This window comes from Mangifera indica, chromosome 6 (genome assembly GCF_011075055.1).
Source record: "Mangifera indica cultivar Alphonso chromosome 6, CATAS_Mindica_2.1, whole genome shotgun sequence".
Lineage (NCBI taxonomy): Eukaryota > Viridiplantae > Streptophyta > Magnoliopsida > Sapindales > Anacardiaceae > Mangifera > Mangifera indica.
Window position 1 is genome coordinate 3,032,902 of NC_058142.1, and position 23,933 is coordinate 3,056,834.

Here is a 23,933-nt window from a genome sequence, read left to right on the forward strand (position 1 = left end):
GTCGTGAATAGATAATACCTGAGTCCTAAGATGTTGAATCATTTGTATTCAGCTGCGGGGTACACATTGTAAATAGCCCTATTCAGCCAAAATTTGTCTACAGTCAACAGTAAGTAGAAAGAAATGAAACCGAAGTACACTCAACGGTTAAAACCTTGTGTTTTCGTGCTTGCATTGCTCTTAAAAATGAAAAACCTTGTGTAGTTGGTGCAAGACGAGCACCAAAGAAGAGCGAAAGGTAGACGATATATAGAAACATTCAAACTTTAAGAGAATCAAGCTAGCTGAATGTGAAGGTGCATACCCTCTTGTTAGCAGTTACAGCGTTTTCCGTGGAATAATGTTATACGTAATACCTTTGTGGATTTGGGCCCAACTGGCTTGAATTTAATTGCTAATTCAGTTCAACGGAGCCCAAAATAAGTTCAATTTAGGTGAATTCGAATTTGAGTCTAAAAATTTTATATTATCAAGTTTAAACTCAAACTTAGAGGGTATTTAATACATCAAACTCTTAAGTTTAAAAAGGTTTAATTCAAATTAGTTAAAATAATATCGTTTTAATTAATATGCATCAAAATCATGTTATTTTAATAAATTTTTATTTAATTATAATATTAAATTGAGTTTAATTAAAGTTTGATTTGATATTATAACTAAATTCGAATTTGGTTTTTCTTAAATCGAGTCAAGTTCAAATTAGGTAGTTTAAAGGGAACTCATTGAACACCCAACTCTGTTTGGGCAGATCAATAGGATGCGAGCCAATAGGCAAACAATAGTCACCTTAAAACAAGTTTCTGATAACACGTAATTTCCAGAAATTTCAGGCACATAGCCACTGGTTTATCAGACATTCATAAACAAGTCCATTTCAACTTTTTAGGGATTTATAACACTAGTTTACAGAGTTCAGTCCATTCTCTCACCCGGCGACACATCATTCTGCCTCAACAACGGCAACGTCTGCCCAATTCGCAGCACTACCCGTACGCGGAATGCTGTGAAGCCGTGTGAGTAAGTCCACCTGAAAAGTAACTCCACAAATTTTTCCATCATCGTCTTCACGCACAATTGCTCGAACCTTATGAAGCGGATGCACAAAGCTAACAAGCCCGCTTCCCTCCATAAAAATACATCCTGTTTAACCATGTAAAAAAACACTCAGCAACTTTACATTGCTGTGCTTCTGTAATATGTATAACCTGAAACTAGTTCCCCTGGTTTCAGAAATTTTGTAATGAAAAGGAGCATCAATCCACGAATCATAAGAAGATAATATTAGAAGAAACCTGGAGGAAATGCAGAGCAAGATTTCCCACAAGCTTCTTCAATAAGATTGGGATCATCAGAAAATATCAAGGACCCGTCTCCAGTCATTCCCCATTTGAAATTGACGCTACCATCCCGATCCTAATTAAATTGCTAAAAATTAATGTTACTACTAAATAACAATGTGACATGTATAGAACACTTGAAAGAAATGGCATAACAGAAACTATGGTAAAATATTTTTCATCCATGAGTAGAAGATTGAACTCACCCTGCCTGCAAAAGGGATATGAGACCTGGCATCAAAGAGAACAAACGCAAATTTTCCTTCAAGATCTTTGATGACTTGATCAGGTGGATATGGTGCTCGATCCCTTAGGACCTTATAAGCTTCAATCAGAACCATTGCTTCTGTTGCTTGTCTTGAAAGGCCATAATGTCGCTTAAGTTCACTCATGTTCTCTAGAGTCCCAATAAATATGCAGAAGATGTCATCTATGACAACTATAGACCTGATAAAATTCAATCAAGCAGAGTTTCTTGATATGATGTTGTAAATGGATTAATTTTGCTAAGAAAGTGTTTAAATTTGTCTGCTTAACACCGAGATCAATTAGACTTCAATACCTAGGTAGCAATGGACTCTCATCTTCATGTGACACAGCCATGAAATTCCCATTTGAAAGGTTGTAAAATGTTGAGTCCGGCCATAGTGACTGAAAATTTTCCGCGATGTCTTGCCGGCTTTTAGAATTTTTCAACCCAGTTGAGGGAAGACTCAACTCCTCGGGCGGGTTTCCAATTGCTTTCTCGAACACAGCTAACATTTTCCTGCCAAATCTCAAGAGTGCTCCAGGCTTGTGCTAAGGCCAGAACCTTGTGTGCATCTCAGAAATATTATATAATGTAAACTTATCAAAAAGTCTGAAACAGAAACAACAAATGCAGTTAGCAAACTTACAAGAGTCTTGCGTGGGAATCCGCAATATGGCAGCTCTAAGTTTTATCTTTTCATACGTGTATGACATGTAGCTATAGGCAAGAGCTGCATAAAGAACAGTGCCAGCATGTTTGCTTTATCTTCTCACTAGTCTGTTTAGCTTCCCAATGAATAGAAATGATTGATTTATTCAGAAAGGCTCAATGTTGACATCTGGATGGATGATGAAGCATGTGAACACTGCTATTCTACACTCAAGTTCAAATTTTAAAAGAGGAACCGGCCTGTCTAAAATATGATTTCTAATAACAGGGGTTATTTAATCCCCAGTTATAGACGAATCAAAAAATTGGGCAAGTCAGCCAAGGTTTGATAAAGAAACTAAATCAAAAACAAATTATTCATGTAAGTACAAGGCTATTTGAGGAGAGAACCATACATATGAAAATTGTGATAGAGATTTCACTTGATATAAGCAACTGTACAACCATAATTCATTGGACTTTCTGGTTCATAATTGGCTACGCGTTGATGATTTCTCAGTATATCCAGTGCTCGTTCTTTAACAACCCCGGTCCCCATACCATGTACAATAAAGAGAACTGAACGTGAGCCTGTTGCAGAGATGGCCATATCAAGGTGGTGAGCAGCTTCTTCTACTCGCATTCCACGGAGATCCACAGTATTCTTGGATGTTTGCACCCGGGGGCTGTAAGGAGCCTCTTCAGCATTGCTTCCCACTAAATCATTCTTTAACTCATCACTCCGGTATCTCTAACATAATTTCAGCTTATCATAGTCAGCATTGCAGGATAAATAGAAAAAATTACCCGACAATGACATATATAGAACCATGTTTAAGCTAGTTAAACAAGTATAACTAGATATCTAATTAAAGGGAGAAGCCCTCATTTACTAATCCATGTGCTACAGTGATTAGTAAATGAAGAGTTGTCCCAACAATTGTCCTTATGTTACACATGAAAATCACAAACACAAAATTTTGATCCATCAATGAATTGGAAAAAATGTGGTTTTTTTTTTTTTTTGTAATATCGAAATAATAAAAAAATTTTATCCTTTAGGATCTTAAAGAAAACTTGTAAAAGAATCTACAAAACTGGCAAGGATTTGCATTGTACAAAGAACTAAGCAGAATGAAAGAGATAATGAAAACCACAGCATAGAGATTCAATGATATTTGAGGAGTGGAATGAAAACAATGCCAGTGATATTCAATGAAACCTACATATGAATTTCACCAGAATTCTGGCCATTGAAGAGCTGTGTTTCATCAGCAACAGATTTGTGGAACATGATGTGAAACAACATGAATGAAGGGAGAAAACATCATTACAAAGCAAGGGTCTTGGTGGAATATCAGATAAGTATTTTGCATAACTACTGTAATAAGTTGATAATGACATGAAATTATCATCTTCATCTGGAAAACAAAAGGAGCTGGAAAATCTGAAGATACAGCAACACATTAAAACCCATTTTAAAGTCAGTTTAAGTAAACCAGTCAGCCAATCTATCAAACTTTGGTTTGCAAACTAGATGAATTCCATATCCAACGGGAAACAGGAACTCATACTCATGGTCAACATATTCTTCCGAACAAGAAGACTTAAACATGATAGAAACAAAATAAGCAACCAAATAATGTCTCAACTTTTCTAAAGAACTAAATATATTTTAAGAGCTTGAATAAAATTATTGGGCCCTTATTAATTTAACCTTTTGTGCCAAGTAAAAACTTAGAAACTAATCATACCTGCTTTTTCAAACGTGGGACAGAGCTAGTTGCAACATTTCTTCTGTTACTGGGAATAGCCTTAATGCTGTTTTTCTTCACACGAACACTTATTTTACCATATTGGACTAAGACAGTCTCATCATCTCCAGGTGCTTCAACTACAATAGCCAATTTATCTCCCAAGCCCTTCACATGGACTTGCTCCCCAAATTTGGGCGTAAATGAAGTGGCAGTTGTTTCACTGACAAAGTCATCATCAGCAGGGAGGTGAGCTTCAACAATTGATGCAATTGCAGATTCTGATTTTTTTACTAAAGAATTAAGCTGATCAACACTGGCAGTTTTGAGTTGGGTTTCAAACTCCTGGACCACAGTTTCTATCTTTGACTTTGCAGCATTTAGTTCTTGCTGGACCTGTTTTGTTTCCTTTTCCCTGAGAATTACCTCACGTCTATCTATATCTTTTGCCTCTTCTTGAATCTACAACCACAAATTGAAAAAGGGATAGGAGAATATTACAACTCCAGGAATTGTAATGAATTTAAAGGAAGCAATATAACAAGAATTAGAAGAAAACTCTTTTTATTGTATTTAATAAAAAGAGCACAAGATAGAGTCTTCAGGTGTTGCACCTGGATTGAATTACAGCATAGCCACTCTGCTTACAATAACTCTTTTATGAATAAAAACATGATTTCCCCCTTACACAAGGCTGATATATAGATTGTTCTCCCAAGGCTTGTATTAGAAAGAAGATAGATACATTAAATAACCAAATAATCTGAACATTGCATGGAAAATCTTTTACACTCAAAATCCAAAGTAACTGAATACACATTATAGATTAATGATTAGTGAAGACTTTATTTTTAAATATATGTATGTCCCAAATTCCTTGAGTTCCATCTTGTTTTCAAAATCACACCCCTCACAAAAGTAGATTTCATATATGCTCCTAATCATGTAAAATAATTTGGGCACCTTATTAAATCCACTTTTGACCAGCAGATTGGAAGTTAGCAAAAACAGATAATACACAATAATAGAATTAAAATTGGATCCAAGATACAAACATGAAGGCCAAAAAATGTGGTCTATGCTCATTTGCTTGTCTAGTTGCTGACCGTCAAGGTCATCAGGCAGTGTAAGCCCAGTTTCACAGGGGAAGTTATGCACAATAACTTGGCAATTTAAGTACTCCCAGTTGACTCACATGATAAAGAATCAATTATTTCCAATGCCCAGAACTTAGTAAAACTGAATTGAGGTTTCAGATATAATCTTCACCCTATGTACAAGTACAAAGAAAATCAATACATAAGAAATGTCATAAAATAAATAAAAACATGTCGTTTGAGACTAGAAATTTGTCAAAACTATACCTTATGGTAAAGATCCATAATTTCTGCATGAAGAGATGCAGCTCTCCTGGCCTGACCTTCTAATTTCCTTCTCTCCTCCATTAATGATTGATACAACTCACCTTTCCACTGCTGCTGCTCTTCTGCCCTTAACCTCTCCACCCACTGTTTTGCACGTTCGATTATATTTCTATCAAAACCAATTGTTTTAGCAATATTTAACGCATTTGAATCACCAGTACTTCCCCAAAGAATTTTATAGGTAGGTTGTAAAGTTTCCATTGAAAATTCCATGGCAGCATTCTCAAACTGAGAATCTTTGTCTTTCAGACAGCTTAAATCAGCATAATGAGTAGTAACAATAGCTAAACCAACGCGATCTTTTAGATATTGCAGGATGCCAGTAGCAAGAGCTACCCCTTCCGAAGGATCAGTTCCACTCCCTATTTCATCAATGAGGACAAGTGATTCTCTTGAAACGACTTCCATGATCTCAATAATCCTTGATATATGCCCACTGAAAGTCGAGAGATTTTGTTCAAGGGACTAAAATGAAAGAAGACAGGGTTAGAAGAAGCTACAAAAAGAAAATCCTAAGAATTATCTGTTATAACAAGGTAAAATACTACCTGATGATCCCCAATATCTGCAAGAACAAGATCAAACCATGGAAGCCTCGGGTTGTTCTTAGAAGGCAAAAATATGCCAGCCTTTGACATAAGAGATGCCAGGCCTAGAGTTTTCATCGAAGCAGTTTTCCCTCCTGTATTAGGTCCTGAGATCACAACTACTCTGGTCTCATGCTCAACTTTGATGTCTATTGGTGTAGGAAAATCAGAAACACCTTTTGACAAACTTCCAATATTCATAACACCATTTATCACTTCCACCGAAGCTGAATTTCTAGAGTTAGAAGAAACTAGTGTTGAAGGGGACCCAAGGAGCAGTGGATGTCTAATACCTTCAATGTTTACTGATAAAGAACAATTGTTTTCACTATAATTAAAGCCCTCATGATTCTCTGAACTTAAAATTGGACAGACCCCATTCATCCACTGAGCATACCCAGCCCTGGCAAAAGCAAGATCAACTTCTAGAACTTTATCTAGCAAATATTTTATATCTATTTCTGATTTCACTATTTCAGCTGTAAGTAGGCTTAGAATGGCCATCTCCTCTGCTTTCTCAGAGTTTGAAAGCTTTACTTCCATATTGTTCAACTCCACTACATCTTTAGGTTCCATAAAGTACGTTGCACCAGAACTACTAACATTTAAAACTACACCATCTGGAAGCAAATACTTGTGAGAAGCCTTAATACCCACACACATCCTAGACCGGCGCTTGGTTATTAAAGGCTTGTCAATGCCACCAGCCTGATAAATTCTAGTTGATACATCCTTCAATAGAGCATCCAGATTTTCCATGTTCCTTTTCCTTTCTTCCCTAATGATCTCTAAATCCTCACTAGCTCTATCAAGGATAATTGAAAGATTGCAGTCAATGCAAAATCCTATTCTTTGCTCTAACCCCGTCTGAAAATTGCAATCCTTGAGTATATCAAGCAGAGGAGAATACCTGTTCAAAATACGATCAGATAGATGAGACCATATGAAACACTCTTAGTTACTAAATTGAATTTCATGGAGCCAGCTTTTTGCTCTAGTGTTGAAAAGAAAAGAAGATATGACTTGCACTCCTTATGCAATGTTACCTTCAAAATTATTTTCCAGGCCTTAGTGAGACACAAAAATCCATCACTATTGTAAGACTTATCCCTCTCTCCATCTAGTGTCAAGCAAAAAAGATGACCAAATCACAAATGCATAAGTTACATTAATTACACAAGATCATTTTGAATAAGGCTTCAAAGCACAAGATGCCTATTACAAAAAATTATATCACTAGCATATGAATGCACTGAATTAAGTTGTTGTCTATCATTAAGACCCGAATTAACCTCAAACATGAAGAACATCTTTTACCTTTTTTTTCTGTCAACTACTTCTAGCAAAATCCTTAACAATCTAACAGAAATTTTGAGCAATAAACTCTTTTGAGAAGAAAAACAATATAATATTTTCAAATCAGTTAAGCTCTACTTGATATGCATTACAATAGAGGTCCACCATATTTCTATTCTTGCTAGATCACAAATTTTTTTCTATCACTCAAAAAACTCGAAAAAAATATTCAAAGCAAACTTAAGTTAAAATTAAGACCCACTCCAAAAGTCAGAACCGTTGGAAAGTTAGAAAATCATCACACACTATATTAATTCCTGAACCATTTCAAAGGACCAGTGAGTCAAATAGTCAATTAACAAAACCTTCAGACACTAGAACCATTGAGAAAAAACATAATTCTAAGAAATGTTCAAAGAGTGTATACTTTAAATAATCTAGAACACAAACATAACTTACTCTTTCATTACATAAATTTCTCTTACTTAGAGGCCATATACTTGCCACTAATCTATAAACAATCTATACATCTGAAATGTGAAACATTAACAATGATTAAACAGATGGTGGCAAATACTATAATATTAATACCTCTCCAAAGAATCTTCCTCCAGGGCCGTTACCTTCTTTAGCTTCTCCCACACGGCACTGACCTCTCTCAGTGTCCTTCTAACAGCACAAATCTCACTCAGAGAAAGCAACTGACCCGAAACAGCGGAATTTATAATTCCCGAAATATCTTCGATTTTAGATAAATCCAACTGCTGAAATTGCATCACCGCCAGGGCGGCGGAAGTCTGATCCAGAAGCTTCTGGCTCTGACGTCGGGATTTTCCAAAGGGAATTCGGGCCCCTTGGGCGACGGAAAGGCCCATGGAAGTCTGCGTGAAGGAGGAGAACTGGTGGCAGAGGGCGGGCCATTCGAGGCTTGTCAGGGTTTCTAGTTGGAGAGATTCAGAGGCGCCGGTTTTGGACGAGTTTGCGAATGAAAGAGCAGTGAATTTGCAGATGAGAGCACGGCTGCGATGACGAGAGAGGACAGGAGGATTTCGGAAGGAGAGAAAGTGATTGGAGAGTTGCATTTGAAGAATAGTGGAGATAGGAGAAACCTTTTGGCGTTAAAGTTTGTGCTATATATTATGTATCCGTCTTATCCATTTCAGTTTGAAGGCTCGGACGGCTGTTCGTTTTGGAGGGAGAGAAAGTGATTGGAGAGTTGCATCTGGATTGCATTGACCTTTGTTCAGATAAAATTATGTAACCTCCTTTTAAATATATAAATAAATATATATTTAATATATATTATTATACGATCAAATAATTTTAAATTAAAAATAAAATAACATTCAATCATATAATAATACACATAAATATATACTCAAAATAAATACATATAATAATATCCTTTACTTATTTTTGTTAGAAGGATCTGTATTTTTAATTTATAAAGTTAAACGCATTCAACTCCCATTTAAAATTACAACTGTGAGCTACAAGTCATTTGTGGAGAGGTCTCAGACATCACTGACGGCTCATCCGCCGTCTCTATTGACGATTTCAAGAACTGCACAATGTTGATTCGTGGGTTGTTTCCATCTTCAATTTCATTATATCATCATTCAACCTCCATTCCTCTTATTAATTTTACAGCAAAGGATGATCGTGATCGGTGAGAAACCTTTACGGGAAGTTCGGATTAGTAACCTGGAAAAGTTCTGAAGAGAACATAGAAACCAAAATTTGGACTTTAATAATTGATGAAAATGTAAAACCGGAGAAACAAATCGGAAGATCAAGTAACAGGAATTACTCGAGTTCATGTGGATGTGGCTAGGATTGGTGCACCGCAGGCAGCGGGAGCATGTCTTCCTTCTTCGTAGACAAGGTTTCCTCTGACAAATGTGCCCAATACTTTTCCAGAGAGCCTTCTCCCGAGGTAGGCAGAGTTTTGCTATATAGGATGTGATTTCAACATTTGAAAATCCCATATTCAAAATTTTAATATGTCCAGGTTGAAATATAGATTTTTACAATGTCATATTGGATCCCTAAGGTTATTATACAATGATAGTCCTATAATTAATGTAAAGAATGTATGATTGACACTTACCGGATGTTTAATGTAAATAGGATGGTCATCGTTGAGGTCAAACTCCACTTCAGGTTCCCACACAACAATGTCAGCATGGTTTCCAATTGCAATTGCTCCCTGCAAAGGTAATTCAAATTAATGTCCTTGAATACTATGGTGACAAAATTCATTCAGAATTCAAACATGAATTTTACGAAAAGAAAAGAAAAGAAAAGATGATTTTGCAAACCTTTGAATGTTGTCCAGCAAGCTTGGCAGGCCTCTCACTCCACCATGAAGCTAAGTGCTCTAAAGTTACTCCATATTTTTGCCCGTATGACCAAGTCACAGGAAGAACAAACTGCAGATGATCTCAAAATAATGCCCAGTGTCCAAAATCAGTGTTAAAATAACAATAACAATTCATGTCATGTCATTTCTTAAAACTATAAAGCCAACCTGCAAAGATGATATACCGCCCCAAGCTCTCAAAAAGTCACCATCATCAAGCAGTTTAAGTTTTGGCTCGGTTGGTGAATGATCAGAACTTAGCATATCAATCTGTCCTTCCTGTAACAAAAATTTATAAATAAAAAGAAATAAATCATGGATGAGAGAGGAAATCATGAGATACAGAAGTGCATCCATTAATATCTAAGTACCATTAGAGCCTCCCATAATTTTTCTCTGTTTGATGCATCTCGTATGGGTGGAGCACATTTAAAACGTGTGTCTCCATCAGGAATCTCTTCTGCTGAGAAAGCTAAGTAATGAGGGCATGTCTCAACAGTTATGCTGTCACCGTTGCTTTTTGCTTCCTGCGTAGAAAATGACTCAAAAGGTTATGAAACAGAAACAATCAAAAACCAGAATTTATCAACAAAGAGAATTTATCAACAAGCCGATAAGTGTTACAAGCTCAATTTGCAGAAAATTAATCAAAAAGTCAACACAAGTGAGTATCTTAGAGTGTATAATAATGTAACTGTCAGAATGCAACAAAATAGATTTTAATAGATACCTTTATAAGATCTAAGGAAGAACTAGCATCAGCTAGATGAACAATATGAAGATGAGCTCCCTCTGCAGGGCCACCTGGCCTTGTGTCCTTTGTTATTGCTATAAGTTCTCTGATAGCTGTCTCTTCCCTGTTTGGGAAATCAAGGAAATCATTACTTATGTCAAGGACAAACAGAAATTGGGAAAATAAGAGCTATAATTTAACGAAACATTTGTGTATAAAGTACTTGAAACTTAAAGAAGTGAACTTACATTGAAGGCGGCCTTGACTTTAAATAGGTCGAATAAGATCGAGCATCATTTTTGCCATCTTCAACTTCTAAATGACTTTTAGAGTCTTGTTGAATCTCAGCATGTACAAGTAAAGGTCTTTTATATCTTGCTAATACAGATAGGCCTTCCTGGAAGAACCAAATTTAGAAAAACAAGAGAACAAACTAAATCATATCAACACTACAAAGGCTGGTGTCTGAATCATATGGAAACTCAGCTTTGTCATCATGCAAAATTGAAATGAAGGATCAGCCAACAAACCTTAATATGACTAGCATTTGTCATAGGAAAGTCATTGATCCCTGACGGACACATAAAAGACTACAAAATAGTGACAGAAAATTATTAGATGACAACATAAAATATTAAACATCATAAAGTAGCATTTACTAGAGAAATCCAGTTAGTTTAAAACTATATAAATAATATTATATGCACATGCAATGGCACAACTAAATCTGGTCATTGCTCTAGTTCAGAGCAACACTCATGGAATCTGTAAAAAAACAGTAAATACATCAGGAGTTTAAGCTGGAAATCATCTTTTTGTGCTACTAAGGGCTGCGCAAATTAACCACTTAGAACTGGAACCATCGAGTACCCAACGTTCGGTTCCAGTTCCTACTTGGAACCATTTAATTTTGACTAAGTTCCGGTTCCAATTTCTATGGAACCCGTAGGTTCCGTTTCCGATTCCAGTTTCACCCCTAAGGAACTGGAACCTATTTTTACATTTCAAATCATGATCAATCTATTGTGAGCAAGTGCTTGTTTTGAGAATCAAAACATCAATATGTAGTGGGCAAATGCAAAGCTTTTTTTTTTTTTTTTCCGCTAAGCAGCAAATGTAGAGTTGCAATCTGGTAATGCTCAAAATCTTGGCTGTGCATGTCTAAACTTGGTGGTCTATTGGAAGAGTTTAATGAGGCCTAGTGAGGACCCCTTACAACAAAATATATATACAATTTAATTACCCTGAAACCCTTGTTTGTTATCCACAAAGAAAATGTCAGGAAACATATTTCACATCATTGTGATCTTAAAGATTAAAACCTCCACACAGACTACGACATTATTGCAACAACTTTCTATGTTGATCTTCGTTGTCTTTCACATCTCAATTTCATATATGTCTAAACTGTGAGAACATTAACACAAATATGAAAGGTAATATGATTCAATTTTTGAAGCGGACTCCTAACAAAATATCATTGAACATGACTTAATCTATCCATAATTTCATAGGTCTGAATTCTATTTTCGACAAATGATTAAGTTTTAGATCATTAATTCCATCTTGTATCTGTTTTTGACTATTACATATAAAATGCAAATTAGGTTTTGGATAGGAACCAGAACCTTCAAGGTTGGTTTCGGGCTTATAAGTTCCAGGTTCTGGTTTTTATGTTTAGGAACCAATTGGTTCCAATTCCAGTTCCTTGATTTCTCACAAGGTACCTAGACCTGCTTACCTCTATAGCAAGGAAAAAGATTTCACTAAGAGTTGCTCCTCAAATCGTTACCTTCAGTCCAAGAGCACCAGCATTAAGGAGAGCTTCTAGAGCGGTTACATTGAATGCATTTTCTGGAACTAGGCCTCCCCAAAACCCTGTTTACATTAGCACAGTTAACAAAAGTTCTTCATAAATCAGTTGGCTACAGATTAGGTTCAGGATTTTACCAACATCAATGTAGATATTCTTCTCAGCAGCTTCAATCTACAATACCAATGCCAAAAGCATAATGACAGAAAATAGTAGTTAGTCGTGTGGCACAATTGCTACTGAAAAAAAAGAATGATGAAACCTAAGTTCACATGAAAAAAGCAGAGTGATTAATTCTTACTCAACTCTTCATACCTTGAGTTTCAGAGTTTCTTTAGAAATTGTTGAGGGATAACTATTTAGGGGCATGTCAATTAATGTAGTTACTCCGCCTGAAGAAACATAAAATACAGTAAATTTGCAGGAAAAGAAAAGTAATTTCAATCTTCTTTTATACTGACGAAAATTGTCTGCAACAGGTAGGTAATAAATATAAAAATAATAGCTCACCAGCAGCAGCCGCTTTAGTCCCTGAAGGAAATCCTTCCCACTCAACTCTTCCGGGATCATCAAGATGTGAATGTCTGTCAAGGACAACGCCAAATAAAGAAACTTTATCTCATATTAAGCAACTTTACAACTGATTTGTTTCATTTTGGCTTGCAATGAAGGTATCTTTTCATGGCCAAGAAAGATCCACAAATCAGAATGTTTAAACTATTAATATCAACGGAACACATAAATTTTTTAAGTTGTAATACATATGACAAGCTTCATATGTGCTCACATAATCATAAAGGAGATAACTATCAAGTCTTACACATCAATCAAGCCAGGCATGATAACAGCCTCTCCATAATCAATTACTTGAACAGTCCTGGAATTCTTACTCCAATCCTCTGCCTTAGCAATGGATATGATATTGCCTGCCTTAACTTCAACTGTTTATTTTCACATTCAAAAATTAATATCAATTGATTAGGTCATGATCGAGAAATAATATTTATGCAATCTTTAATATGTTCTTCCAATAGTATGAAAAACCATGTCTACTTCACTGCTGATTATGATTTTTTTTAATTTTTAAATTTGGAAAACCAACAAGAAGTATTAAAACATTGAAATCTAAATGAAAAAAAAAATAAAAGATGAAAAATTACCTGCACCAGAAATAACTCCTTGTGGTGTGACCAGCCGTTTGCTGGTTATCCAGTAGTGGTTGTAAGGAAGAAGGCTACACACACTCTGAGAGAGCTGCACCATCAATTAAAAAAAAAAAAAGAAATCAATTGAGAATTCATTGTTATAAACTTAAGTGCTGGATTCAAATTTTGGCAGTAGAAAGTAACGCTGTACACAAACAGAAGCAGAAATAAACCATGACCATCTATAATTTCAAAGATCAGAGTTCAATTGTTTTCACCCTGAATTTTTATTTCCTCCATTTTCTCACCAGCCAAACAGAACATCGTTCACAGAAATTGAAAATAGTGCATTAACAAACACATGAAAAGGCAGAAATTAAGCATATGCATCCTTATAAACTAGAAAGTAGAATAAACATCAAGTAAAATAAACTAGAAATTGATCGAGAATTCATCCTTATAAACTCATGTGCTAGATTAAGATTTTGGCAGTACACAAAGAGAACCAGAAACAAACTATGAATACTCTATTAGGAATTAAAATTGAAATATCGAATCTAAGTTACATTTTCATCCAGTTTCCCACGAATCAAACAGAGCATCCTTCACAGAAAACGAAAATAGTACATTAACAAACGCATGCAAAGGCAAAAAGTTAAGCATAATCGTTATAAGACCTCGGAAGATTCACGAAATTAGAGTGAAAATCACTAAATATAAATTATAAATTAACTGAGAATTCATCCTTATTAACTTAAGAGCTGGATTCCGATTTTGACGGTGTAGAAGTAACTCTGCACACAAACAGCAACCAAAACAAACTAATAATAATCTGTTCGTATTTGAAATTGAAATATAGAGTATATAATCAAATTTAAGATTTCCTGCATTTTCTTAGCAACCAAACAGAACATCCTTCACACAAAATGAAAATAGCATATTAACACACATGCAAAGACAGTGAGTTAAAAGTTATCGTTCTCAGACCTCGGAAGATTCACGAAAACAAAATATAAATACTCTGTGTGAAACTGAAATTGAAATATAGAGTCTATAAAATCGAGGTTGTTTCTTTCCTCCAACAGAACCTCCTTCACCGAAAATGAAAATAGTACTTTAACAAACACAGGCAAAGACAGAAGGTTGAAGGGCGTCGTTCTCAGACCTTGGACGTTTCACGAGAGTAGAACAAGAAGAGAGAGGAAACGACGAGTGTCAGCAGCGGAAACAGCTTCCATTGAAGATTATCCATTGGTCTCTCTCTCCACGCTAGAGTCAAGAACGTAACCAAACAAGACACAATTGGACGTATTTACGCCGAAGGAAACTAGTTTTTTCTCATTGTGGGGGCAAAAATTAATGCCCACTTGCCCTTCTTGGGACCATTGTCCCCTCGTTGTTGCTAAGGCGAATCTGTCATGTTTCTTTCATATTGGTTCGTGCGTTTATATATTTTATTTAGACGGTGGTGATTGAAGAATGAGTGGGCTCTTGACCTTCGTAGAAGGCGGGGATGGTGGAGAACATTCATTCAGATTCGTTGAAGGACCAATCATCGTGTGTCACGTGTTCGGAATCGGAATGGAATCCTGTGAGCAATTGGTAAATAGCATATATATTTTTAGGGAAAAGTACTAGTTCCCACCCAACTTTTAGCGTAATTTCAAACTGACGCCTATGGGAGATGAAAAACTCAAACTTCCACCCATGATCAAACTACAGTCCAAATTTTTAATTAAGGATAGGAGTAAAATAGTCATTTTACCTATAAACTTTAAAATTTTACTATTTTCTCCCTCCAGGTTTTAAAAACTAATACCTCACCTCATCTTCAAAGTTTAAAAAGTTTAGATTTTATCTCTAGGGTTTGCTTCATTCTCCGGCCACCACCGGCAACCGATGCATTCCACAGATCTCTTATCTCCGACTACAAAGGACCACCCTTTATCACCCAGATCTGGAAGAACAGATTGTCGTCTTGTCTAAACGATGCGAAGAGTGACGAAGCATCATATGGGTGGAGCGACGAAGAGCATCGCATGGTGGTGTCTCTTCGTCGCACCGTGCAACGAGGAGATGAAGATCTCTTTATCGCACCACTGTCATCACACCAGGAGAAGGAAGAAGCTGGAGACGACGTCGGAATGAAGTTGAAGAATGGGGGTAAAACTGTTATTTTTGAAAGTTAATGGGGACGGTTGCATTTTAAAAAATATGAAAACCCTAGGTTTGGGGGTGAAAATATTATTTTTTTAAGTTTAAAAGTTTTAAGTAAAGGTGAAATGTTAGTTTCTTAAACCTAAGGGGGTGAAAAGTAATAAATTTTATCACTTTTAATATAAACAGTAAAATGACTATTTTATCTCTCCCTTTAACAACAAAAATTAATCGAACATTGCCTATGAATAGGAATAAGGGTTCTTCATCTCCCGTTGGTATTGATTTGAAAATGACCTAAAAGTTGGGTGGGAAATAGTCCTTTTCCCTATATTTTTATTTCTGGTAAGATGAAAAAAATATTAATTAACTCTCTTCCTTTCATGAAAGTACAATGGACCCCTTACATATATGAATAAACACTAACCACCCCAAGAGTTTTAGAAAAATATTTGCAAGCTCATTGGGCTTTTGTCAAATATATCAATGAATTTCAAGTCAAATTCGAAACAATTTTAGTTTATATCAATCAAGGGAAAAATTATTACAATCACCTCCTAAATACATTATATACTGATAATAAAACCATATATATTTTTAAATACATAATTGAATATATAGATTATGTGTTATTATTTGATTGATTGATTTTAAATTAAATATAAATTAATATTCAATCATATAATAATATATCATCGGTATAAATAATTATTTATTCAAAAGTATATATATATAGTATTACTCATAAATGGGTGATTATTATCTTTTGGGATGCAAAGAGGAGGTTATTGGTACCTTCAAAGATATAAAGGGCCTAATGGATTTTATGAAGATTCTTGATGTTGTAAAATCAATAAATAAAGGGACGAATGAATAAAGTTATCACTAATCTCAATAATTCAAAAGGATGTTGTCATTTCAAATTCTATAAGTTTGTTTGAAAAGTATCAGCTTCTCATGTTAACGTCATTTTAAGGCATGATCGATCTGTGATTTTACATGTCTCTATCTTTTATAAAATTTTCTAATTTAGCGGCCACTCTATCTTATGGATTATTATATAATATATTAATAAAATGAGCACTCACAATTATCAAAAACCATACCAACATCCACTAATTAAGTTGTCTAATAATAATTTAATTATTGCTTTGCCCATACGCACTGTAGACATCATGGCCAAATCACTATTTCCCACTCAAGGTTTGATGAAATAAAAAGGCCAAACCACTTTTGCCCACCCAAAGTATGCTCTAATCTCAAGTTTTCACCTCTTAACTTTAAAAATCTCATTTACCCACCCACGGACAATTAAAACTAACAGTTTTAAGGATAAAATCATTATTTTATCTGTAATATTAAAAATAAATTTAATTTTTATTTTATTTTTCCCTCTAAACCCTAAAACCTAACAATTTTTCTCTAATCCAAGATTTTAAAAATAGCATTTTTCTTTTTAGGGTTTTCAATTTTTTAGATTTAATTTTCTGAAGACCTTCAGACAATGTCTCTTCCTCTTCGATGCGACCTCCTTTCGATCATACTTCTTCCTATCCTACTCGACGTCATCGTCGATGAAGACGAATCGTCTTTGTCTAGAGACAACGACGAGGTTTTCGTTGACAACGAAGACAAGTTTTCTTCGTCAATGACGATGCCGAAGAGGATAGAAAGGAGCATGACCAAAAGGAAGATGAGCCAGAGAGGAAAAGACGTTACCTGAAGATTGTCAATCATCGTCAAAAAATTCCATCTGGAAGTTTTAAAAACCCTAAGAGGGAAAATTGTTAGTTTTTAGGGTTTAAAGGAGGAAATGATATAACTAATAAACTCAATTAATTTCAACCGTTCATGAGTGGATAAATGAGATTTTCAAAGTTAACGAGGGAAACCTTATAAAATCACATACTTTGGGGGGGTGGAATAGGTCCTTTGGCCAATAATAAATTGTTATCCCTGAAGTTTAAAAAAATTAAATTTTCGCTTGTTATCTGTTTTTATAAGGGTAAAGGACTATTTTTCACCCAAATTTTAATTTAATTTAAAAAATATATCCATGACAGATAAAAAAGCTAAACACTCATCCACTCCTAAACTATCATTAAATTTCTTGTTAAATACAAAGGTAAAACCGTTATTTAACAATAATATTAAAAAATCTATAATTTTATTTTACTTTTCCCTCAAATTTTTAAAATTAGCATTTAACCCTCATACCTGAACTTTGAAAAGTGATCCCCTCTCCCCCACCCCAAATCCCAAATTTTTTTCACTCCTTTGCCTCACCGACGACCGAGGTGGCTAGAGGTTAAATAATGAGTGTCATCCAAATCTAGACAATGGAGAGTCATGTAGTGAGGACAACGCTTGTCATCCAATTTGGACGACTCTCCACCTTCCAGACATTTGCACAACAAAACATAGTCCATATCTAGACGATGGTCATCATACATTGACAACGATTGTCATTCAGAGGATGACCTCTGGACTAAGAGTCCTCTGGTGTTGGTCAACTATCACCAAAAAAATTGGCTAGATTTCAAAAAGAAAAAGTGAATTTTTTAAAACTTAATTTATGAGGGAAATGTTAGTTTTCCAAATTAAAGAGGAAAAATGAGATAAAATTTTGATTATTTTAATATTACTGATAAATTGACAAATTTACCCATTAACCCTAATAGAAAATATGTAGACGTATCCTAACAGATTAAACTTCAAGTAAGTATTTAAATTTTTCATCTGTTATGGGTATATATTTGTTATTTCAACAAAACTTAGGTGAAAAATCGTCCTTTTCCTTTTTTATAATTGAAGTATGTTTGATTTTTCCAAAAATAATAATTTTGTTGTTTTAATTAAAATTACAAAACTATAATTAATATTTAATATAAAACTTATATTATTAATATATTTTTACTAATTTAAAATTTTGTTGCTACAACCCTTAAAAAATATCAAAATTTTAATCAAAGTTAAAATGTTATATTTTATTTAGCTCTTTAGAATGTAAATTTTCATTTAAAAACTATGGAGAGATATATTGAAATTTTAAAACACCTAATAACATTTTTGAAAGGGGGAAAAAAGAGAAAAATATAAAAATTTATATAAAATGATCTTCTTATTATTTTATTTGACCAAATTCTCCTAAATGAAAATAAATAACAAATAAAAATATGATTTTTTGAAATTTAAAAAACAAAAATTTATTATTCCAACAAACGTTGATGGGAAATAATCTTTCAGTCTCAGTTCAATGGTAAGAAATAAAAAAACTCATAAAAATATTATAATAATCTATTTCATATATATTACAAACCTTCTAAGCGTATATAAACGAATGTTTTTGCTCTTAAACTAATTTTAAATAGAACAACTTGGAAGCCAGCCTAAATTATTGCTATTTTATCACCACGATATTCTAAGTGGATTTTTTGGCACCTTAAAATAGACTAACAATAAAATTATATATATATATATATATATATATATATAATTTATATATATAGATGATATATTATTATATAAGTAAATAATTTTAAATTAAACATAAAAAAATATCTAATTATATGATGATATATCATTTGTGTATTTAAATTACGCATCAGAAATGTCTACATGTAGTATCACTCAGAGACTAAAAAATCTCACTTTTTAATAAATTTTGTAATGACAAATTTATCCCTATAAATTTTTAAACTCAATACTAATTTCTTATTCATTGTGACGCCTCATTATTGTCTCATAACCCTTAATTTTATATTTAATGTTATTCAAATCATTCTTTAGTTCACTAGTGCGAAACCGATAGGTCTAGTCCAGCATTATGTACATTTGAATTCACATGGGACAAGCCCCAAATGTGGCCATGAACCCAGAGTCAGATAATTAAATTGCAATAGCTCTGCTTTGGTATTTTGGGTGAATTTATTACTTTATTTTTAATTTAAAATTATTAAATTATATAAAAATAGTAATTAAATATTTAAATTTAGATCCACATAATTTTTCTAACAATCTATTTATTTCATCATTTATACAACTTATTAAGATATTTAGTAAAATAAAAGCAGGAATTTTAATTTAACGAAAGACTCGTCTTTTTTTGGAACCTACACTCAACATTTCAAGATAAAGACACGATTAAAGATAGAGTTTACCATTATTTTCAACCTAATATTTGGGGAAACTACAATTGTCACTCAATTACTAATATCTTATGTAATACAATACGATATAGGTTTAAACGAAGAGTTTTGACTCTTCATTTAGATTTTGTTTAAATTCTATTGAATTTATACATCGTCAGTTAGAGAGAAAATATTGGAGAGAGGGACGATACTGGGAGCAAGAGAAATTTGCTATCATTCATTGAAATTTGCAAGCAAAATTTGAAATCTTGAGTAGAGGAAAAAATATCACTTTTCAAAATTTAATTTTAAGAAAAAATTATTAATTTTTTAAATTAGATTGAGAAAATAATATAAATTTTTATTTTTTTAAATATTATTATTAAATAATAATTTTATTTTTAATTTTAATTAAAAATTTTAATAAATTTTAATTTATGAATAGATGTTTAAGATTTAACAAGAGCAGAGGATGTCAATTGGATTTCACTTTACCTTGGGGAAACAAAGTCTTTTGGCCTTTTTTATTTTGAGACTAATCATACTTAAAATGTCCTTAAACAGTTAATTCGCATGTCCGTTGACATCGGATTTGCCTCAGACGCTGTGGCCGGTGAGCAACAAGCGAGTTGTGGTCGAAAGTCAAAACCAAATTTGACAATCAAAATGACCAAAATATTCCTATAAAACCGAACCTTCCTCTTCATCGTTCCATTTTCCCTGGTTGTTGTGGAGAATAGAAACAGAGTGAAAAAAATTATGAATCAGATGATACCTCAGCAATGGTCGTGTCCCTGCAGAAATCAATGTACGCGTAAGTACGCAGCTCTCACACAGATTCCATGTAACATTTCTTTTCACTCTTTCTTCAAAGCAATGTCATTTAATTTTTTTTAGTATATTTTATTATGCCAATTTTGTTCCTTAGATCTTAATTTTGTAAAATTACTCCTCGATTATAGTCGAATTTAATATATTTTACGTGGACGGATTTGTGTTATATGCTTGTGTTGTGGAAAATTTAGAAATTTTTTCTGACAATTTTACTTTTAATTTAATGTTGATGATAATTGCTTGAAAATGTATGATGCGATTTCTGGAAATAATAACTTCGTTATGTTTTCTCTCTATTTTGTGGAGTTGTTTGCCAGATCTCTCCTTTTACTATCCTGAGCTAATAGCTTTACCAATGGAATGCTCACGGTTCAAACTAGAAAATTTTTCATTCATCGTTGAACAATTTTCAAGTTATGCATGTCTTCAATATGCATAATTAATCGCTTTCATTTGTATTTTAGGCAAGAGATGTAGATGAAATAATGCAATGCAACATCTTATATCTCTAGCATGGAGTGATTTTTTAATGTTTTGGTTCCTGAAAGTTTTTCTTGGTTAACCGCTGGACCATATCACTACCAGTATTAGTTCTTTTAGCAACTTTTTCTTTGCATGAGTCTTGTTGTCTAATTATTTAACAACGGTGGACTATGTGCTAGAATCCTTACAGTTTCATTTGTAAAGTTGAATTGATTTCACATAGATATCACAGGTAAATTTGAACCAAAGTTTTGTCTGCTTTCAAGTTTTGTCATACTGCTTCTTGATTATTCGGAATTGATTTTTTTTTGTCTAATGCTTTGTAAACCAATGTAGTAACTAGTATGGCTTATTCTAGGGAGAGTATTTTGCAAAAAGGGTTGTGGTGCTGATGGAGACACATGGGAAGAATGTAAGTGTTTCTCTGCTGTGTTATTTATTTTTGCCTGTATTACCATTTCACTTGGAGATTTATGTTTACCCTTATTTGGAATTCAGAATCGAGGTTGAGATTGTGCACTTGATAGTATGTTCAGCCATGACCACCATGCAAAATGTTTCAAACTTCAAATTAAACCAACTTTTACAACTTGCTTTATTAAGGATTGGCATAGCATTATAATCCATTGTGATCTACGTCCTCATTATATGTTGCTCTTTTCTTACAAAGGAAAATATTACTTGGCTTTTAATGTGATTATTTAAAGTAGGATGAAGCATTTTGCTTGTAGTGATGCTTGAAATCATTGTAAGAATGATGTTCTTACAGCTCATTATTGGTTCATGGCCTTTAATATGTTTGATTTCGATAATCTATGCATTAACTGAAGCTTGTTATATAAAGATATCACTGGTTTGAGGAGTAATCTGAAGCATGCTTTTATTTGGCTGGATAATTTGTAAGCAATCAAATATTGCAAAAAGATGATTGTAGAGGAAATTATTGATTAAGCTTCATTTGTTATGATTATTGGATCTCCAGGCTTGGAAGAGTGTAATGAGATTTGTTATAAGGATCCAGTTTTAAAGGACCACCAATGGAGTGCATACATTGACCGTTCTCCTGGAGCTGCTAATCACTCTGAGGTATTTTATCGTCTTGCTATTTTCACACTTGTATACATCCCAGTAATTTTTTTTTTTTAAATTTTGATACCTCTTTCTGAACTTAATGTGATGTAATTTTAACATCATAACAAAGATTAGAAACAGTGGCTGATGGCCTCTGCATTCCATAAAATTGTACTTTGAAGCTTGATTGATAGCTCCAAGAAGTAAGCAGATTGGAACAGTTAGGGAATGATGAGAGACACTGTAGATGAAATGCTGAAAATAGAAGTCATGCACTTTGAATTATATATATCTTATCATAACATCGGAAGTATGAAACTTCTAGGCAGTAACCACATGCCAGTGTCTACCATCCAACCTGGGTTACATAAAAAAAAAAAAAATTTACTTGGTAATTCAGAATATTTGTCATCTGGATATTGCAACTTCTGTATAAAATTCTGTGTGAGAAGACATTTGAAGTTTGAACAAATTTTGGTCTGGGTGTCATGTGGTATCTGAAAGCTCTGTTGATTTTATCCAAGCTATGCACATGGAGGGTAATTATTGGTCTCTTAAATGCAATTTTGGTCTATCCCAATTTGTAGCTGGTAGTTTTGCTGGATCGATTCAGGTGCTAAGAAAAAATTCAACATCTTCAAGAAAGCTAGCAATGTTTGAAAGGTTTACTTTTCGTTTGCACATATTTCCAGCTAGTGGAAGCCTGTTACAGAAGGGCCTGAGCTTCATCTGGAATTTTGAATTGTACAACAGCATCTTGCAACCCATGCAAACCTTGATGAGCTTGATAAAGGAACAAATAGCAATCCATGTCATTAGTTGCTTGTTGCAATGGCCCAAAGATGAAATGTTGCTTCTTGCAATGGCCCATGTCATTAGTTGTGACTAGACTTCGCTATAAAACTTTAACTTGACCTGTTGACAAGACATAACAGGTAAAATGCCTCTGAAACCATGCAGAAGTGTCTATTTTTGTTCATAGATTATTGATTTGTTTATTGAATCGGAGTATCTAAAGTTAATTACACAGGTTGATGTAATTATCACATGATAATTGGGCTTATAGAATTAACATCATTATTTGGAAGAAACAACCTGAGCAAAGATACAAGTAACATTGCCTGTTCATCAAAATTGTAGTTTTGGGATTTCTTACATTCTGCATCTAGTTTTATAATTAAATCATTGTGTTATAGACATATCAAGTTAAATTTAGTCGCATGACTTGCACTTGTGTAGTATTGCAGTTTTTTAATGACATTGATCTCTTTCGTTATACAGGAATGTTTCTATGCTTGTGTTTCTGGCTGTGGTTATAAGGTTGGTTTGAGGCCTTTGGTTAGTTCTTGTCTCCAAAGCTTCGATTACTCATTGATGTCTGTACATTGTAGTTTGACATTCAGCGAGAGAAAGTAGATCAAGTTCGTCCAAACAGGCCACCTGCACCGCCCCCTGTCTCAAAGACACCTCCTCCAACTGTGGAACACCATGGAGCTTCAGAAGATGTACCTGGCACCTCGGCATAGTCAGATACAATTGCAATATTAAGTAAAGAAATTTATACTAAAATTTTGGTTAGCTTAATAGTTTGCGGTAACATTGTTCTTGCTACTTACTGATATAACTTAGTAGTCTTAGGTTCTTCCGGGCAGAGGTTTAAATTTTGTCCAGGCTCCGGGTTTAGAAGCTCTCTGAGTCACCTGAGACAACCAGAAATGTAATATTTGATACATTAAATTAATGGCAGAACCGATGGAATCTGTTGATGTTGATAATTTCAGAAGATTTATATAATATATGAAGCTTTAAATTTGATCCCCAGATTTTGGCAGAAAGAAAATTGAAGATTTGTTCAGAAGTCAATGAAATTTTCTGTCGAGGTGAGTTCCATCGACTGCAGAGGCACATC

General features: G+C 34.0%; 4 protein-coding genes across 10 annotated transcripts; 1 reads left to right on the forward strand and 3 right to left on the reverse strand.

The window, feature by feature from the left end:
- Positions 1-782: 782 nt before the first annotated feature.
- On the reverse strand, positions 783-2,374 carry LOC123218000 (stem-specific protein TSJT1-like). 2 transcript variants are annotated; one of them, XM_044639143.1, is made up of 5 exons: positions 2,234-2,374; positions 1,900-2,148; positions 1,544-1,784; positions 1,293-1,413; positions 783-1,140 (listed from the first exon to the last, which is right to left on the reverse strand). In XM_044639143.1, the coding sequence occupies exons 2-5, from the start codon at positions 2,097-2,099 to the stop codon at positions 941-943; spliced, it is 762 nt and encodes a 253-aa protein (XP_044495078.1). In that variant the 5' UTR covers positions 2,100-2,148; positions 2,234-2,374; the 3' UTR covers positions 783-940. The 2 variants fall into 2 exon arrangements, with proteins under 2 accessions (XP_044495078.1, XP_044495080.1); XM_044639145.1 differs by having other exon boundaries at positions 1,900-2,159; positions 2,234-2,362.
- Positions 2,375-2,380: 6 nt separating this feature from the next.
- Positions 2,381-8,541, reverse strand: LOC123217997 (endonuclease MutS2). 3 transcript variants are annotated; one of them, XM_044639140.1, is made up of 6 exons: positions 7,888-8,541; positions 5,962-6,910; positions 5,354-5,878; positions 3,990-4,451; positions 2,652-2,986; positions 2,381-2,425 (listed from the first exon to the last, which is right to left on the reverse strand). In XM_044639140.1, exons 1-5 carry the CDS (start codon positions 8,376-8,378, stop codon positions 2,675-2,677), a joined length of 2,739 nt encoding a protein of 912 aa, XP_044495075.1. In that variant the 5' UTR covers positions 8,379-8,541; the 3' UTR covers positions 2,381-2,425; positions 2,652-2,674. The 3 variants fall into 3 exon arrangements, with proteins under 3 accessions (XP_044495075.1, XP_044495074.1, XP_044495073.1); XM_044639139.1 differs by having other exon boundaries at positions 2,381-2,514; XM_044639138.1 differs by lacking the exon at positions 2,381-2,425 and having other exon boundaries at positions 2,562-2,986.
- Positions 8,542-8,684: 143 nt separating this feature from the next.
- On the reverse strand, positions 8,685-14,758 carry LOC123217999 (allantoinase). 2 transcript variants are annotated; one of them, XM_044639141.1, is made up of 16 exons: positions 14,515-14,758; positions 13,365-13,458; positions 13,025-13,145; positions 12,715-12,788; positions 12,520-12,596; positions 12,342-12,378; positions 12,184-12,269; positions 10,922-10,981; positions 10,640-10,788; positions 10,389-10,515; positions 10,030-10,185; positions 9,827-9,937; positions 9,618-9,728; positions 9,407-9,505; positions 9,107-9,247; positions 8,685-9,011 (listed from the first exon to the last, which is right to left on the reverse strand). In XM_044639141.1, exons 1-15 carry the CDS (start codon positions 14,599-14,601, stop codon positions 9,113-9,115), a joined length of 1,524 nt encoding a protein of 507 aa, XP_044495076.1. In that variant the 5' UTR covers positions 14,602-14,758; the 3' UTR covers positions 8,685-9,011; positions 9,107-9,112. The 2 variants fall into 2 exon arrangements, with proteins under 2 accessions (XP_044495076.1, XP_044495077.1); XM_044639142.1 differs by lacking the exon at positions 14,515-14,758 and adding an exon at positions 14,337-14,465.
- A 5,409-nt stretch (positions 14,759-20,167) lies between these two features.
- LOC123218172 lies at positions 20,168-23,799 on the forward strand. 3 transcript variants are annotated; one of them, XM_044639437.1, is made up of 6 exons: positions 20,168-20,480; positions 21,312-21,365; positions 21,936-22,039; positions 23,306-23,344; positions 23,416-23,572; positions 23,657-23,799. In XM_044639437.1, the coding sequence occupies exons 1-5, from the start codon at positions 20,396-20,398 to the stop codon at positions 23,548-23,550; spliced, it is 417 nt and encodes a 138-aa protein (XP_044495372.1). In that variant the 5' UTR covers positions 20,168-20,395; the 3' UTR covers positions 23,551-23,572; positions 23,657-23,799. The 3 variants fall into 3 exon arrangements, with proteins under 3 accessions (XP_044495372.1, XP_044495371.1, XP_044495374.1); XM_044639436.1 differs by having other exon boundaries at positions 20,170-20,480; positions 23,416-23,799; XM_044639439.1 differs by having other exon boundaries at positions 20,170-20,450; positions 23,416-23,799.
- The last annotated feature ends 134 nt before the right edge of the window (positions 23,800-23,933 follow it).

What these genes read in the sequence shown, in the direction of transcription:
- LOC123218000 (XM_044639143.1), bottom strand. Translation starts at nt 2,099, where the DNA reads ATGTTAGCTGTGTTCGAGAAAGCAATTGGAAACCCGCCCGAGGAGTTG. An exon ending in GAGAGTCCATTGCTACCTAG is followed by an intron (nt 1,785 to 1,899) that starts GTATTGAAGTCT and finishes GAATTTTATCAG; the next exon opens with GTCTATAGTTGTCATAGATG. An exon ending in TTGCTCTGCATTTCCTCCAG is followed by an intron (nt 1,141 to 1,292) that starts GTTTCTTCTAAT and finishes ATGGTTAAACAG; the next exon opens with GATGTATTTTTATGGAGGGA.
- LOC123217999 (XM_044639141.1), bottom strand. Translation starts at nt 14,601, where the DNA reads ATGGATAATCTTCAATGGAAGCTGTTTCCGCTGCTGACACTCGTCGTT. An exon ending in GACTAAAGCGGCTGCTGCTG is followed by an intron (nt 12,597 to 12,714) that starts GTGAGCTATTAT and finishes ATGTTTCTTCAG; the next exon opens with GCGGAGTAACTACATTAATT. An exon ending in TTGCTGGACAACATTCAAAG is followed by an intron (nt 9,506 to 9,617) that starts GTTTGCAAAATC and finishes TTACCTTTGCAG; the next exon opens with GGAGCAATTGCAATTGGAAA.
- LOC123218172 (XM_044639437.1), top strand. Translation starts at nt 20,396, where the DNA reads ATGAATCAGATGATACCTCAGCAATGGTCGTGTCCCTGCAGAAATCAA. An exon ending in AGCTCTCACACAGATTCCAT is followed by an intron (nt 20,481 to 21,311) that starts GTAACATTTCTT and finishes GGCTTATTCTAG; the next exon opens with GGAGAGTATTTTGCAAAAAG. An exon ending in GAGCTGCTAATCACTCTGAG is followed by an intron (nt 22,040 to 23,305) that starts GTATTTTATCGT and finishes TTCGTTATACAG; the next exon opens with GAATGTTTCTATGCTTGTGT.
- LOC123217997 (XM_044639140.1), bottom strand. Translation starts at nt 8,378, where the DNA reads ATGCAACTCTCCAATCACTTTCTCTCCTTCCGAAATCCTCCTGTCCTC. An exon ending in CAGATATTGGGGATCATCAG is followed by an intron (nt 5,879 to 5,961) that starts GTAGTATTTTAC and finishes CTTTCATTTTAG; the next exon opens with TCCCTTGAACAAAATCTCTC. An exon ending in TTATGGATCTTTACCATAAG is followed by an intron (nt 4,452 to 5,353) that starts GTATAGTTTTGA and finishes TTGTGGTTGTAG; the next exon opens with ATTCAAGAAGAGGCAAAAGA.